Below are 15972 nucleotides of genomic sequence, written 5' to 3'. Positions count from 1 at the left end.
TATATAATTGCATGCATAGACATAAAAACAGAAATTTGAAATAAAACAGGACGCATACATGTATACAGACATCACAAGTCATGCATATATATACACAGGGACTAGCTATATTAAGATGAGCATGCATCACTGAAAACAGTTTGCAACACAAACATAAAAATATGGATATATACATAGAATAAATAAATATGCATACCTAAGAGACAGAGCGGAGTAAAAATAAAACAGTTAAATTTGTACATATAAGCTTAGAAGCATAGTTAGAAGTTAGATCAAAACTTTAAGATTTAGGCAGGGGAGGCTGGAATTTGCATGAGCTGCATTTACAATTTAATTCCCCACACCAATTTTGAATATAATTTGAGAATAGATTATATGATGTAACTAAATATAAATTTCGTTATATGTATAATGCTTGTGTGGAAAATCCCGTTCTATAAATAGCGCTAAAATTAGAACGGGGAAGACGCATTCCAGAGAAAAGTAGTCCCGCGTGCTTAGTGCAGATGAACTCCGAACGAAATTTGACAGAGAAATCAAACGAATTTTTCAACCAATCAGCATCGTTTTTAAGTCATCATTTTAAAAGTTATTAAGTGATTACAAAATGAATCACCATTAATGATTACTCATTCAGGGAGTTGCAATCTCGCTATTTTAAGGACACCTTACTAAGATTTTCTCAACCCACACCACCATCTGTCAGTACTATCAGTACTTTGATTTATGTATTTAATGTTCTATGTTTTAGTTTGTTTTACAAATAAAGCGCTATATAAATTACAGTAATAATAATAATAATAAACTATAAAGTAAATTGTCCATAAATTACCAACATCCAAAGTTGATCTTTATTACCCCATCCCTCATTATTGTATTAAACTTTTTCAAAAAGGAGTAAAAGTTTACATTACTTTATCAAAACAGAGTTCTCAAATAAATAGCTATATTTACCAACTGTTTACGAGGTCATTCCTGGTTCAAATTTTAACAAGTGGAAAGGCATGACCTACATCGACATGGATGAAGGATATGCCTACTAATAATGTACCCTCTCATATTCAGGAAGATTTTCAACAACAATATCTTTGCAATAGCAGTTGGTCATATTTCAAAATAATGACATTTTTTTTTTTTTTTTAGTTTATCAATAAAAGACTGAAGAAGAAGAAGAAGAAGAAGAAATAACCCTACAAACTGATTTAACGTACAAGTTAGCAATATTATCTTCTAACTCTTTAGTGAATGAAGTTAATAAATACTACATGCCTACTTTCATTTTACCTCGTGAACGGTGAAAAACAAAACAAAACAAAAAAACAGTGAAAACGTGAGTTTTTATTATAAAATCATGATTACTGACATATCAGAGAGGCTTGTGTATCTTATGTCTCTATGTTTGTTCTGACTATCCGCCACTCTATTTATCTGTAACGACATAGTTTTAAAGCAAGGACCTTCGTATTTTATAGAGTGCTTATCAGCTGCCTATACCTGTATACTTATGCCATAAGTTATGGATAGATTGAAGAGGTGCATATGACAAAGATTTTGATTTTAAATTTCTTCAATTTTGAGAAAATTGCAAGTTGTTGAACTTAATTATTCAGTTTTGAAGAAATGTTACAAAGTGGGATCATGGTTTTGTGCTATTTTCTTTAATAGTCTTTAGCATGTTTAGAGAAGTGGACAGTCATTTAAAGTACATGGATTTTTTTTTTTTTTTAATTTTTATTTCTAAAGACGAATATATACACAATCAACAATTAACATTAGCCAATTACTAGCTATTTACCGACTTGCACGGATGTTTGTGCTAGGGGGCCTTTGAGTGGGAGGAAACCCACGTGTTCGAGTGGATGACCACCATAGCCTCTCACATACAATCACTGTCAATCACAAGGATTGAACTCGAGTCGCAGTGGTGAGAAGCGAGTGTGTTAACCACTAGACTACCCGAACACCCGGATGTAGGCTGTGCCTGTCCACTTCTATAAAGAGAATAAGTTTGTCCATTTCCTAGCTCTCACAGTTTTCAAGCTAAGACCTTTGAAAAGAAATTGAACATGTGTGTATTGCAAGAATTTTAATTCCCCAAAAATTTCAAATTTCCTTTGATATTTGAAAATAATTTCAGTATGTTAAACATAGTAAATTTTGGGGAAATAGTTTACACACATATCTCTTGCTGTGTATATCTACCGCCTATCACAGTTTTTAAGCTAGGACCTTTTATCTTATACCGTATAGCGGGTTTATTCGGCGGGTGTAAGATTTGATGATTTGCTGGCTGAAAGGTATGCTAATAATTTTAGCAGAATAAATTTTGACGGACAGGGAAGAGTTTTATCTCTTTCAAATGCTGAAGCCGCAATTGAATGTATATTTAGCGATTGAAATTTTGGCGGAAAGCTATCTAACCACTAAAATAAGCCAAAATTATAATCCCGCAGAAAAATCAGCTATATGGTATTGTGCTTATAAGTTATTATAGATAGTAAACTCAAAATAACCAGGCAGGGACTTGCTCCCATTAAAATAAAATGTAACAATATTATAATTTGAGTATTGTTTACATTTTTTTTTTGGGAGCTAGCAAGCCCTTGTGTCCAAGGTGAATGGGGTAATATATTGCTGACTTTTACACCCTACATAAGATTGTGACAGGTGTATTATGTACATGTACTATTTCCTTCACTCGTTTCATTAAGATTAGTATCTCTGGTACAATGTCATTGCTTGAACAATTGTATCACAATTTTCACTGTACAATAGTTTTGATGGATGTTTAAAAGCTATCATTAAGCAAAAACAACATAAAAATTCAAGTGATCAATTCGAAAGTCATTACTGTATTTATTCTAGTGGGTCGCTTAGAAAACTGGAAAAGGTGGGCGGTTATTTATTACTTTGTGTTGAAATATTTCCTGTAAAATTTTGACTTTGACATATTTGAAAAATGTTTAAATATTAGATTCTGAATGTGTTATTCTTTCCTTACGATGATATAATCCACCCAGGCCTTATTTATTGATTTATTATTTCATATCATCAAACCAACATTAAGTAATTTATACACAAAGATACAGTCACTAGTAACTATTACCACTCTGGGGAGCATATGTAATGTGAACATGTTATTTGAAAAATAATGCACAGAAGATATTTTAAATGCATGTATACTGGGTATTTATTTTTTTTAAATGATGCATTATTGTTATTTTTTTATCTGACGGGGTTGTTGAATTAGTCTGAAATTTTTGGGGTTTTTTGTTTCCCACTGATATATATTGCATTTTGGGATATTCCACAATGTAAAAGAAGATACAGACTCCAATAAATAGACATATAGCAATGTACTTATTACTTTGAGATGTTATTTACATCTTTAGGTGAAATTTTTGACAAGCACTTTTCCGAAGACTTTGAGTAATTTCCTGGATTAAACAAGATTTTAAATTAAACAAACTTTTGTTTTCAACATGGTGCACCAGCAAAAATCTGTGGTGCATGTGGTGTGAAATAAGGGACACACTAACATAAACAAGTTCACTAAAAATAGCCTGTTTCAATTATCAATGAACTTAAAGGGAAAGGCAACCATAACCACATTGTTGCCTTTATGAATATCGTAAATCAGTCTTAACAACAAAAATCCTTGCTTAACAATTAAATCAATATTAATCTGTCTTATATTTCAAATTACCCGCCACTAAGAGAGTGGCCATTGAAGTTTAATGTATTACATCACACCGTCGGTTCCGGTTTATTTCATCAGCAGCACTGTAAACATGACAAGTCACAAACAGTTAAATTTGGAGCTGTATAGATTTGAGCCCGTTCTTTTGCAAGAAGAATTTAAGAAAAGAAGACGTTCAGTCGAGTCACAGACCAGGCAGACAGTACATGTTTCTTCATACATGTAAATGTCTCAAACCTCAACTTGTCATTACGCAAATGATGGATCCACAGTTTACATAGTATTTTCTTTTCAAATAACTTTGTTGGGTCAAGAATTTCAGGGGAAAAAACTTTTTTTCACATCTCCCCTTCGCATTAGTGTAATTAACTGCTTGACAGGAAGGCATCCATATATTTACAATACAAAATCTACCATATGCACATCTTTGATGATCTTAGAATCTCATCAAAACCGGAATAGACAGTTTGACGTCAAAATTGTTGATTTTTGTGGTCTTGAATACAAAAGAGTTCCGCATCATGGCAGTCTCTATAGATGGTGGGAATTTCAATTTTTACTGTTTTAAAATTAGTACTGAAGCTTATAAAACTTTCCTTTCAATTGTAGACAATTTCTAAAATTGGAGAAATTCAATTCATGAAAGTGTATATGAATATTATCTATTAAAAATCTTTTTATGTTTTCTAAGTCATTTCCTATTATTATCAAATTCTAACAATGTGAATAATATGATTAACAATCAGTAATCTGATCAGTCAATTATACATTTGTTATGAGATATTACCAATTGTTAGGCTGCTTTTGGCACACTGATTTTGACAACGAATATCTCCGTTTACCTGATCAAGATATAGGGCTCACAGCAGGTGTGACCAGTCAACAGGGGATTCTTACTCCTCTTAAGCACCTGATCCCACCTCTGGTATATCCAGGGGTCCATGTTTGCCAAACTCTTTATTTTGTATTTCTTATAGGAGTCATGAGATTGATCACTGTTCAATAATTATTATCTTCACCTTTCATATTGTAATCTTAGAAGGGCCAATACCAATTTTCTAGTTTCTAGATTTACAAAACTTATCTGATTATTTATATATGCACTTTGCTTACAGATAATGGACAGTGATTGCTATAGTTTGTGTGAGAAACTAGTACCTAAAAGTTACATTCAGCAAGGACGAAATGCAAGAACAGTTCATCAAAGCAAAATCAGGCATCTTTTGGAACAGGTAAAGTGCATGTACATTAGGTGCTGTCTGTGGAATTCTTAGATTTCATGGGGCCTTAAATGTGGGTACTCCTATTCCATGGATTTCTAACTACAATAATGTTTCATGTACAGAAACCAAAGCCATGAAATTACATCTCAACTGAACTGTAAACTCTTGACAATCCATGAGAAATGGTCCCCTACAAATCTAAATGATTTCACAGTATTTATTGTATGTGCACATATTTACATTACTTGATCATTTGTAAAAGAAACCTGCTCTTTCTAGATTTGTGTCTGAATGAAGTTGGCAGACAAACTGACAGAAAATTGATATTTTGATTAAGAGGAAGGCTAAGGAAATGATGGGGGAAAGTAGACAGGTGTGGGTGGGCGTTAAAAGGAAGGAGATATTAGAGAAGGAGGGAAAGGAAATGAAGGGGAAAATAATAGTCAGAGAAGGGAGGGGGAAGGAAAGGAAGGGGACATCAGAAAAAGTGGAGAGAGGGTTAGGAACGGCAGGGAACATGGAAAATTGAGGGAGAAGGGGAAATAGGAAAGTGTGCATGGAGAGATTGTAAAGGAAAGGGTACACAGAAAAGTGTAAAGGAGGCTTAACCTGGAAAATGGGAAGAGAAGGACAAGAAAAGGATCGAGAAACAGGGGAAGGGGAGAAGGGCAAGGAGAGGATGGAGAAACAGAAGAAGGTGAGGAGGGGAGAAGGGCATGGAGAAACAGAGGAAGGTGAGGAGGGGAGAAGGAAAAAGAGAGGATGGAGAAACAGAGAAAGGTGGGTAGGGCAAGCAGAGGATGGAGAAACAGAGGAAGGTGAGGAGGGCAAGCAGAGGATGGAGAAACAGAGGAAGGTGAGGAGGGCAAACAGAGGATGGAGAAACAGAGGAAGGTGAGGAGGGGAGAAGGGCAAGGAGAGGAAGGGGAACAGGAAAAGGGGGCAGAAGGTTGAGAGAAAGAAGGCAGATTGGAGAGGACATGTTAGCAAAGAAAGGAGGGGGAAGTGAAGAGCAAGGAGAGGAAGGAAGAACACTGCAGAGCAGCGTGGAAAGGAGAGTTATGAAAAGAAGGGAAAATAGGGATGCATTTAAGGGAAACAAAAGCAGCAGAGTTAATATCAAAACAGGACTAGATACAGTGTATGATATAATGTATGGATTTAGTCGAATGAGATGAGAATTCATGCCTACAGCACATGAGCATATTTATTAAGATCCATACCTCTGCTAGCTCTAGCTTGTGTTTTAATCCTTGAGCTCAAGTAGTGCAGTGTTAACTCTAAGGGTTGACAGTTTAAGCCTGTTGTTGTTTATGTCCTTAATGTAATGGCCTTTGAAGCCATTTTTGTCTTCAGGGAAAAAATGAAAATGTATAATATAAAATGATTTTATTTTTTTTGCTTTGTAGAGGAGAATTCCAGATGAGGGCTGGTGTGATCAGACTATCGAGTTGTTTCTGAATGAACTTGCGATTATGGACAGTAACAACTTCCCTGACAACTGTGGGGTGGGTGAGAGAGAAGCCCGGATTTTCTCCTCTTTGGTCAGCAGACGTCATTTTAGGTAAGAAGACGACACATGGATATAACATGGAGTTAGGGCTGATAACTCTGAAAGTAATTGATTAAATTGCTATTACTTTGGTCTTGGAAGGTAATTGATTAAATCTGTGTTTACTCGATTTTGAAAAATCATTGATTAGGTTAACGATTGTCAAAGTAATCCAAATTACTTCTGATCACAAATGAGTTTTAAGAACTGTATATTCTAAAGGATATTTAAAAATTAAGATATACACACATTGTATATACTACACAGTCATGTAAATGTACTTTTAAAGATCATTACGTATTTTATAAAAGTTTGATATTGAGAATTAGATATCAGAAATGTTAAATTGAAGATCAGGATGGATTGTCTTAACCAAAACATATCAAATATGTATAATTGTTCATTAATTTCAAAACAATGAATACTTGGGATAACCATGTATATTTACATGTATGTATCAATAGACCCTGCATAAATAATATAATGAAGTGACATTTATACACATTTGGCAATTAATTTCAATTTTAGGGTTTTAATGAACTTGGGGTAAATGAGTTTTATACCAGTCAAATAGTAGAAAACAATAGCAAAATTTCTATGGGAGAATTATATTTAGTGTCAGTGTTATTCAGTGTTATATTTAGTGTCAGTGTTACATTTAGTGTCAATGTTATATTTAGTGTCAGTGTTATATTTAGTGTCAGTGTTATATTTAGTGTCAGTGTTATATTTAGTATCAGTGTTATATTTAGTGTCAGTGTTACATTAAGTGTCCGTATTATATTTAGTGTCAGTGTTATATTTAGTGTCAGTGTAATATTTAGTGTCAGTGTTATATTTAGTGTCAGTGTTACATTTAGTGTCAGTGTTATATTTAGTGTCAGTGTTACATTAAGTGTCCGTATTATATTTAGTGTCAGTGTTATATTTAGTGTCAGTGTAATATTTAGTGTCAGTGTTATATTTAGTGTCAGTGTTACATTTAGTGTCAGTGTTATATTTAGTGTCAGTGTTACATTAAGTGTCCGTATTATATTTAGTGTCAGTGTTATATTTAGTGTCAGTGTTATATTTAGTGTCAGTGTTATATTTAGTATCAGTGTTATATTTAGTGTCAGTGTTACATTTAGTGTCAGTGTTATATTTAGTGTCAGTGTTATATTTAGTATCAGTGTTATATTTAGTGTCAGTGTTATATTTAGTGTCAGTGTTATATTTAGTGTCAGTGTTATATTTAGTGTCTGTATTATATATAGTGTCCGTAATATATTTAATGTCCGTATTATATATAGTGCTTATTATAGTGTTACATTATTCATGTTAAAGCAAAACTAGCTGTCATTTTGGTGTCGAAAATTTGTTTCAAACTTGTGATTTACCATTTCAGTGACAGAAAAAAATTAGGTTTATAAGCTTTTGTTATTAATACTTTATATTTGTATTTGAAAACCTATCCAGATGCTCTGAGTGAAGCAAAATTACATTAGTGACTTCCCATACAAGAATTGATTTCTATACAATGCTATATATTCAATAGAACCAAAATCTTTATTTTGATAAAATCTTAAACTTAGTTTTAATTTCATCAATGGAAATGGTTAAAGTCACATACAAAACCATCATAATAGCACATTTGTACAACAAAATAAAATTTTCAGACTTACAGCTAATATTACTTCAAGATTCTGTACATGTATGAGATTTTGGTAGTCTCAAAAAAATTCGGCTGCCATATTTTGGAGTTTTTAAAAACGATTTCTGATAGTGTATTTGTGAAACTTGCATTTTGTGGATCTTACAAATAAAGTACTTGGTGTCAAATCAAATTATGTGTAATGAATTTTTTTTCTTGATTCTTGATTATTTTTTATTGCAGCTGATTACTGATTATAATTATGTACTGGAATTAAATGCACCATGACTAGTGAAATTTTGCAGTTAAAGTTATTGCTCTTTGTGTACTTCTTACACAGTATATCTATTAACATACATGTACGTTTACATGGTGAAAACTGTTATACATGTATACATTGAAATACATTTACATACAATTTCATATCAACAAATAGTGAAAATTATTATCTAATCAACTATATAAATTGATATTACATATTTTTTTCTGTTTTCCAACTTTAATCAGCAGAGAAAGGTATACAAAATGAGCAGGGGTGAAACAGTTCATCATGTGACCTACTATTACCTGATCACATGACAAACTGTTTCCCGGTCACATGACAAACTGTTTCCGGGTCATGTGACGAACTGTTTCCCGGTCACGTGAGAAACTGTTGCCCGATTAGCAGATTAGGTAATAAAACAATTATTTCATGCCTACTAGGGAAACAGTCAAAACTATTGCCCCTCGGTAGTGGTGAAGACTCAGAAAACTGTTGTCCTCGGCTTACAATCTCTGACAACAGTTTCCCAGTCTTCGCCACTACCTCGGGACAATAGTTTTGACTGTTTCCTGAATATAGGCATGAAATAATTGGTCACTGTTATGATTTACTGGCATTGACTGTCTACATTAAACACTTTGAGTTCTTTATTAATGTTGAAAACAGTGGTATGAAGAGGTATTTGTCAACTTGCAGGCTTGGCCACGGAATAGGCAGATCAGGGGAGATAACTGCTGTTCAACCTAAAGCTGCTGGCTCCAGTCTGTTGATGACACTGACAAACAGCTTGGCCCTTCATGCCTTAAAACTGTCTGGTAAATCATATATTGATTTGAAATTTACATGAAATGACAGTAAAGTTACATCTCTGAAGACACAGAAAAAATTAATAATCAGGAACTGGGTATTAATTATCAAATTAAGGGTTATTGCTATTTCCTAATAATTCTAGCTCTGTAAGATTTCAAATAGATTACATGTAAGTCTTTATCATCATATCCCAAACTATAAAGAAATGGGGAAATTTAGGGAGGGGGATGAGATCTACAATGTTGAAAAAAAAAACTTGAATTGTATAAGTAGTTATAATATTAGAAAATTTATGTATTAAAATAAATAAACTTGAGGTTTTCTTTGAAAACTCATATATAAAGAAAGTGGAATAAATTGCTAAGTAAAAATATATGCGTTTTTGTTTTGTTTTTTCACATTGTAAATTCTTTCTGTGGTGCTTATAAAAACAGGAGCAGTTGCATGGATAGGGAATATATTTATTTCATCTGGTGATGTGATTAATGTTAATTAAATAGGTAGATCACAGGGGCATTATAATAATTGTTATTTCATATTTTTATAGGTATTCAAGCTAGCAGCTGTTTTGTTGTTCCCATGGCGACAGGAATGAGTATAGCATTATGTCTTCTTTCACTAAAACAAAAGAGACCAAAAGCCAAATATGTCCTGTGGCCTCGAATTGATCAAAAATCCTGCATCAAGTCCATTGTAACTTCAGGTTATTATCACCATATTTATAGAGATATCATTTAGCTCCTTAATACCAAGATAAACTGTGTGTGTGTGTGTGTGTGTGTGTGTGTACATGCCATAAATTCTAACCATACTTATACATATTGTATTTAAGTGAGATATAGCTAACCTACAGTATTTTCCTTTTTCACAACTGAATTCAATTTCTACGTAAATTATATTCTGTTAGCGTGATTGTCCATAGATTCTCCTTTTCAATAAAACTGTTGTGTAGGTTTTGAGCTGGTGATAATTGAGAATGTGAAAGAGGGGCATGAACTGAGTACAAACTTAGAGGAAATCCGAACTAAAATCCAGGATCTTGGGGCAAGCAACATCCTGTGTGTCCTGACTACCACCAGTTGTTTCGCACCCCGAGTTCCAGACAAGTAAGTAACTAATACAATGTATTATCTTTCATGCTACTAACAAGAAATTACCGTAGCACCATATAACATTGAAAGAGATTTAAGCAAGCGATATTTCATTTTCTAATTCTAATAGCTCTCATTTTTGTCACGGTCTATAACATGGATACTCAAGAAAAACAACCTTTTTCAATAAATGTTATTGAACTTTTTATTGTTGTGCTGATGATATTTCTGACTGTATCCCCTTAAAACAGGTTAGAGGAAGTAGGAGAGATTTGTAAATCACAAGACATTCCCCACGTAATAAACAATGCATACGGTGTGCAGTGTTCCAAATGTACCCATCTAATACAACAGGCAAGTACCCATCTAATACAACAGGCAAGTACCCATCTAATACAACAGGCAAGTCTCTGTTTTTTATCATGAGCTTCAATCATACAACAGGCAAGTCTCTGTTTGATCATGAGCTTCAATCATGTATATATCCATAAAATATAATCAAGAAAGTCTTACCGGTATTTTCATGATAAGGTGATCACATTATGTTTTCATAATTTACAGTGTGTATATCAGAAAAAATCGTAGGAAATAATTCAGAACACCTTGTCACATTTGCTTGTCTTATTTAGGCATCCAGATCTAGAGTAGATGTTTTCATTCAGAGCACAGACAAAAATTTTATGGTCCCTGTAGGAGGGTCCATCATTGCAGGATTTGATGATCAACTCATTCAGCACATCAGCAAATGTTACCCAGGTATGTTTGATTCAACTTGTATTTACAATACCTGTCAACCAAAATTATACCTTGTAATGGAATATTAAATCATAGATTATATCTCATCATTATTATTTTTTTGGACAATAAATGATTTCATTTGCAACCTGAAACCTTAATTTCTTGTTACATTTCAATTTGGACACCATGTACTACATGTACAGAATGACAGTGTGTTACATAAATCATGATTATATCCAACAACAAAGTTGGGGTGTAATGGAATCATGTCTGTCTGTCTGTCTGTTGATAAATTAGTTTGTGGACCTTAAGTGATACCAGGTATTATATTTTCACCTAGAATCACCATATTTCACATTCATACTCACCATGAGATGAGGATGGTCTCCATTAATTTTGAGGCTTTAAGTAATTTCTATTTCATGTGGAATTGTCAAAATTTACACATTATATAAGTACCAATGGAATGAAGATGATTCCTTTCAATTGTCAAAGGTCAAGAGAACTGGGTTCAGATATAGAAAAATGGTTTCAGAGTCATAAATTAATTCTCTTTTCATCTAGAGTAACCATACTTCATACACAGACTTTCTATGGACTTATGAAGCCCTCTATTGACATTTGGGCCAAGAGGCCAAAGGGCTAGCAAACTGGAGACTTGAAATAGGAATATGATCTCTTGGTCAATCTTTCACCTGGATTCACTTTGAACCATAGCACATCTTCCACTATCCACCACTTTGATCTTAGCCCCATTTCAATTGTGCTTGGCAATGGGTATTATATGTCCTTTGTCTGAATTCCTAATCACAATGTTGTAACCTTTATCACCTTGAGTTTATAGGTCGGGCCTCATCCTCTCCCTCCACAGACCTACTGATTACCCTCCTTAGTATGGGGGCCCAAGGATACAAGGACCTCCTGAAAGAGAGGAAATCAAACTACAAGACCTTACAAACTAGACTGAGTGAGTGTGCTCAAAAACATGGGGAACAATTACTGGCAACACCTCACAATGGCATTTCAATGGGTAAGAATAAAATAAAATTAGCAGTATTTACAAGTAGCATGTTGAAATATAAGAAATATTGCTTTGGCCATACACAATTTCTTTTTTAATCATCTCAGACTTTCAAAGTAAATTGATTGTATGCAATATATAAGCAATTTGAATTTTGCATGTGTATCACCTTTGTTAAAAAAGATAGGGGTATTGGGTTTTAATTTAATGACATTTATCTTAACATCATCAAGACACTATAGCATTATACATTGAATTTTTGACCACCTGTGTTTGATCAAAATGAGGCCTTCCCTTACAGCCATGAGTTTATCAACATTCCAGTGCAATGAGGAGAGTGTCACAGACTTAGGCTCCAAACTGTTTACTAGACTTGTGTCTGGAACAAGGTAAACCATTTTTTTATGTTATCAGATACATGTAGTTCAGTTTTGAGGGTTGTTGTTTTTTTTGGGTTTTTTTTTACGGAATTTGAGTAGTTGTATGACAGTGCTAGCTGTTTAAGAATTTGGAAGACTTGACGCACACTCTTAAGATGTAATAGATTTGTGGTGGGTTTGACCCACACACACTCTTAAGATGTAATAGATTTGTGGTGGGTCTGACCCTAGAAAGATCAACAGCAGTCAAAATACGTTTGTTTGTCCTTTGTGATGAAATATCTAAAATGTACAAACTTTTGGAAGTGTTGATGCTCAGCGTTTGAAATATTAGTGGATTCATTGTTGGTTGGAATATGAATAGGCATTGTGTAAGTTACATCATTCGTTAGGGTGGTAAGAGTTCTGTGTGATAAGCTTGTAATGTAATATACACAACTAATTAATCAGAGGTGATTGTTTGCCAAAAGCATGGATATTTAAGAACACTTGTGCTTTTATCCACCCATACTGTGAAGTTTGTGTTGACATAACGTTCCTTGAACTCCAAAATACAAATTGTTAATGCACAGAATATGTGAAATATGTAGAATTACAGCAGTGGATTCGTAATTGGTAAAAGGAAACGAAAAAGAGATTTTTTTTCCTATTCTGATAGATGGCTTTGAGATGTAAGTAAAGCACATGTACCTGCCAGTGGAAATTGACCATACAAGGGTCTCTTTTAATGAGAAATGCAACTGTTAACAATACACAGTTTGTCAATGATACTACAAAGCTTTTCTACAGGTTTAAATATATCATACAATCCCAGCAACTTGGCAGAACAATACTAGCTGACCATTATGATGGAAGGCTTACAAATGCATTTGAAAGGAGACTTATGCATGTAATTAATCAATATTCCTCCTTAGTGGTTGTATAAAGTAAGCTTTACATATGAATGAAATTTCTACCCAGTGTACAATTCATGTATGTCTGGCATTCCCTGCAGTAAGCTCTTTGATACTATTTTATTGATTAGATATCTTGTACATGTATTATATCTCACACTCCCTGTCATTTAGAGTGATTCCCTCTGATGGAAAGAAGAGTGACATTTGTGGTCAAACCTTCACAAGTTTTGGTGCACACTGTGATGCCTACGGAAGCCCGTACCTCACAGCAGCGGCAGCCATTGGGATGACATCACGTGATATAGACTTGTTTATAACTCGGCTAGATAAAGTACTTACCAAGTGTGTCAAATCGAAAGAGGCTAGTCAAGTGAAATCATGACCTCTGCAGATTTGAGATATTTAAACTAAAGACATCTTTTAACGAATTAGGTGCATGTCAGAATAGAAATAATTCGTTTTGTTGTGTCAAAGGGAAAATAAATATTGTAGAAATTAAACCTTGATCTGTCCAAGCAGTGATAAAGAGTTATTGAACTTTCATTGTAGGGTTATTGAATTTGATAAATAGTGGTCGAGTTGGGTTTAAAAATTTGCGAACTTGTGACCCAACAAGTGCCAATAGTCACAAATAGGAATTTAACTAGAGCAAAGCTCGTGGCAAAGCAACGAGAGGTCTTCCTTCGGAGCTGTGTGACATAACTTTTCAGTCCCAATAATGAAGAAAAAAATTACTATTTAAATTTATGAAATTTATGGCTCAGGACATACAATAAAGGTTTATAGCTGTTACCAATATTTTGTCATACAACAAAATTATGATAGCATAATATTCAGACTGAAGAGAATAATTCATCGAGTTTGAATTATTTATACATACAAATCAAATAAATTGCTCTCAAATCTTGAATATTTTATTAAATTTTAATATCTATCTGCGTAAATATATGTATGTATATTATGTACACAGTGCGCACAGAAGACACCTATGAATTTCACTCCAGGGGCACGTGCCGAAGTTACATGATTTGGACCAGGAGTTATGAGTCAATGTTTAATCAAAGTCATTGTTTTTAAACAATAAAACAACAAATCATTTGAAATGAGACTGGTCGGTTATGGGTTTCTGAATATTCTATATGCATGTTTAGATTTGGTTTAATCATGATTATAAACTATTGATCTCAAAACATGTTCAGAAATAATTCGTTATGTTTGTAAAATGTATCCATTTTCTTTTTCAAAACGAAGAATTTGAGTAAAGCTTGTGTGTTCAGTTAAAGTAGTGTGAAATCACAGATCGCTAGTCCAGCAGCGATGAATCTCCGATATTAAACACACATTCAATTAGACATGATTGAGAAACGAACTGTATATTAAATTGCAGATTTTAAAATTGATGCCTGACTCAATGCTCTAGAGTTTTGAATTTAAAACAAATCAAACGTAAGACCAGGGACGTATAAACAAGTATATACATCCCCGGAAAAACTAAATTATTCGAAAAATCCAATATGATCAAAAACATAACATTCTGTGTTATATTTAGGACGACAATGTTTACTTTGTGTATATGCCCTGGTTCACACGCGATGGTTCCTCGAGGCGGTTACGTAATTGTAAACAAAAACAAACCCCGTGGTGTATGTAAGATGCATGTAGTTAATGACTGAGTTATTCTATGCTTGAAGGTTTGTTTCTTCAATTAAATATATCGTTGTTTTAATAACAAACGTAAAAGAGATAACCTTTTCCTCCTTTTTTCTTTGGAACGATTGTTTATATTAAAGCTACTAATGATAAAAAATAGAAAGTTGTCGATAGATGATTTTTAAAGGAACCATAGATCATGATAAAACCTTATTTTAAAAGAATATTAGCATTTCATTAAGTCAGATTTATCAATTAAAGCAAGTTTATTTAAGTTATAAGCATATCCCCCCTTCACCTACCTAATGATACGGTTACCTGTTTGCGGGTCAAGCTTTTTACTCATATAACACAATAATCGAGCAAAATATTATTTTTATGAGATCAATAAGATGTTAAAGAACAACTTTTCCAGCGAAAGCCATATCGAAATATTTACCGTTTTTTGAGTTATAAAGCGAAAACTTTGAAGATCCCCAGATCCCTAATTTAAGGGGCCAGCCCCTTTTTAGGGATAACAAAAGAAAGCTCTTAACATTTTGCACAACTTTTGTTCTACATGTCTTAACAAAATATTTTTCGTTTAAAAGATACAAAGGAAAATATGTGTAATTTTTTGCTCCTTTGGAAGTCCCAATTTTTGAACCCTGTCAACCACCATTTCGAACGCTGTAATCAAAAAACAAAAAGCGATGTGCACAACTACAATGCTCCTACTTTTCATTTTCAATGCATTTATTGTTCAAGCGTATACAGTCTCGGAGCCTTTGTCTGGAAACCAAAGCCCCTAAAATTTCATTCAAAGGGGAATAACTCGTGAACAGAAGGGAATTTCTGAAATGTAAAACATGATTTTAAAATTGTTCTGTAAAGTTTATAAACCCTGAAAATTTGAGCAAAATCCATGCAGAAATGAGCGAGATATGAAGCTTCAAAGTTAGCATGTAGGAAAAAGAGAAGAAAAAAAGAATAATAATAATAATCTTAACCAGCACAATCAGTAGAAGGTCTTC

General features: G+C 33.5%; 1 protein-coding gene across 3 annotated transcripts; it reads left to right on the top strand.

The window, feature by feature from the left end:
* The first annotated feature begins 1230 nt into the window (after positions 1-1230).
* Positions 1231-13809, top strand: LOC125659696 (O-phosphoseryl-tRNA(Sec) selenium transferase-like). Of its 3 annotated transcripts, none has more exons than XM_048891444.2 (11): positions 1231-1330; positions 4816-4932; positions 6333-6487; positions 9070-9188; positions 9731-9886; positions 10136-10289; positions 10526-10628; positions 10904-11030; positions 11857-12042; positions 12335-12422; positions 13481-13809. In XM_048891444.2, the coding sequence occupies exons 2-11, from the start codon at positions 4819-4821 to the stop codon at positions 13689-13691; spliced, it is 1413 nt and encodes a 470-aa protein (XP_048747401.1). In that variant the 5' UTR covers positions 1231-1330; positions 4816-4818; the 3' UTR covers positions 13692-13809. The 3 variants fall into 3 exon arrangements, with proteins under 3 accessions (XP_048747401.1, XP_056004517.1, XP_056004518.1); XM_056148542.1 differs by having other exon boundaries at positions 1238-1322; XM_056148543.1 differs by lacking the exon at positions 1231-1330 and adding an exon at positions 1988-2006.
* The last annotated feature ends 2163 nt before the right edge of the window (positions 13810-15972 follow it).

The sequence above is a fragment of the Ostrea edulis genome, chromosome 9, assembly GCF_947568905.1.
Source record: "Ostrea edulis chromosome 9, xbOstEdul1.1, whole genome shotgun sequence".
Taxonomy (NCBI): domain Eukaryota; kingdom Metazoa; phylum Mollusca; class Bivalvia; order Ostreida; family Ostreidae; genus Ostrea; species Ostrea edulis.
The sequence above is the reverse complement of the archived record's forward strand: the minus strand, read 5'-3'. Positions and strand labels throughout refer to the sequence as shown.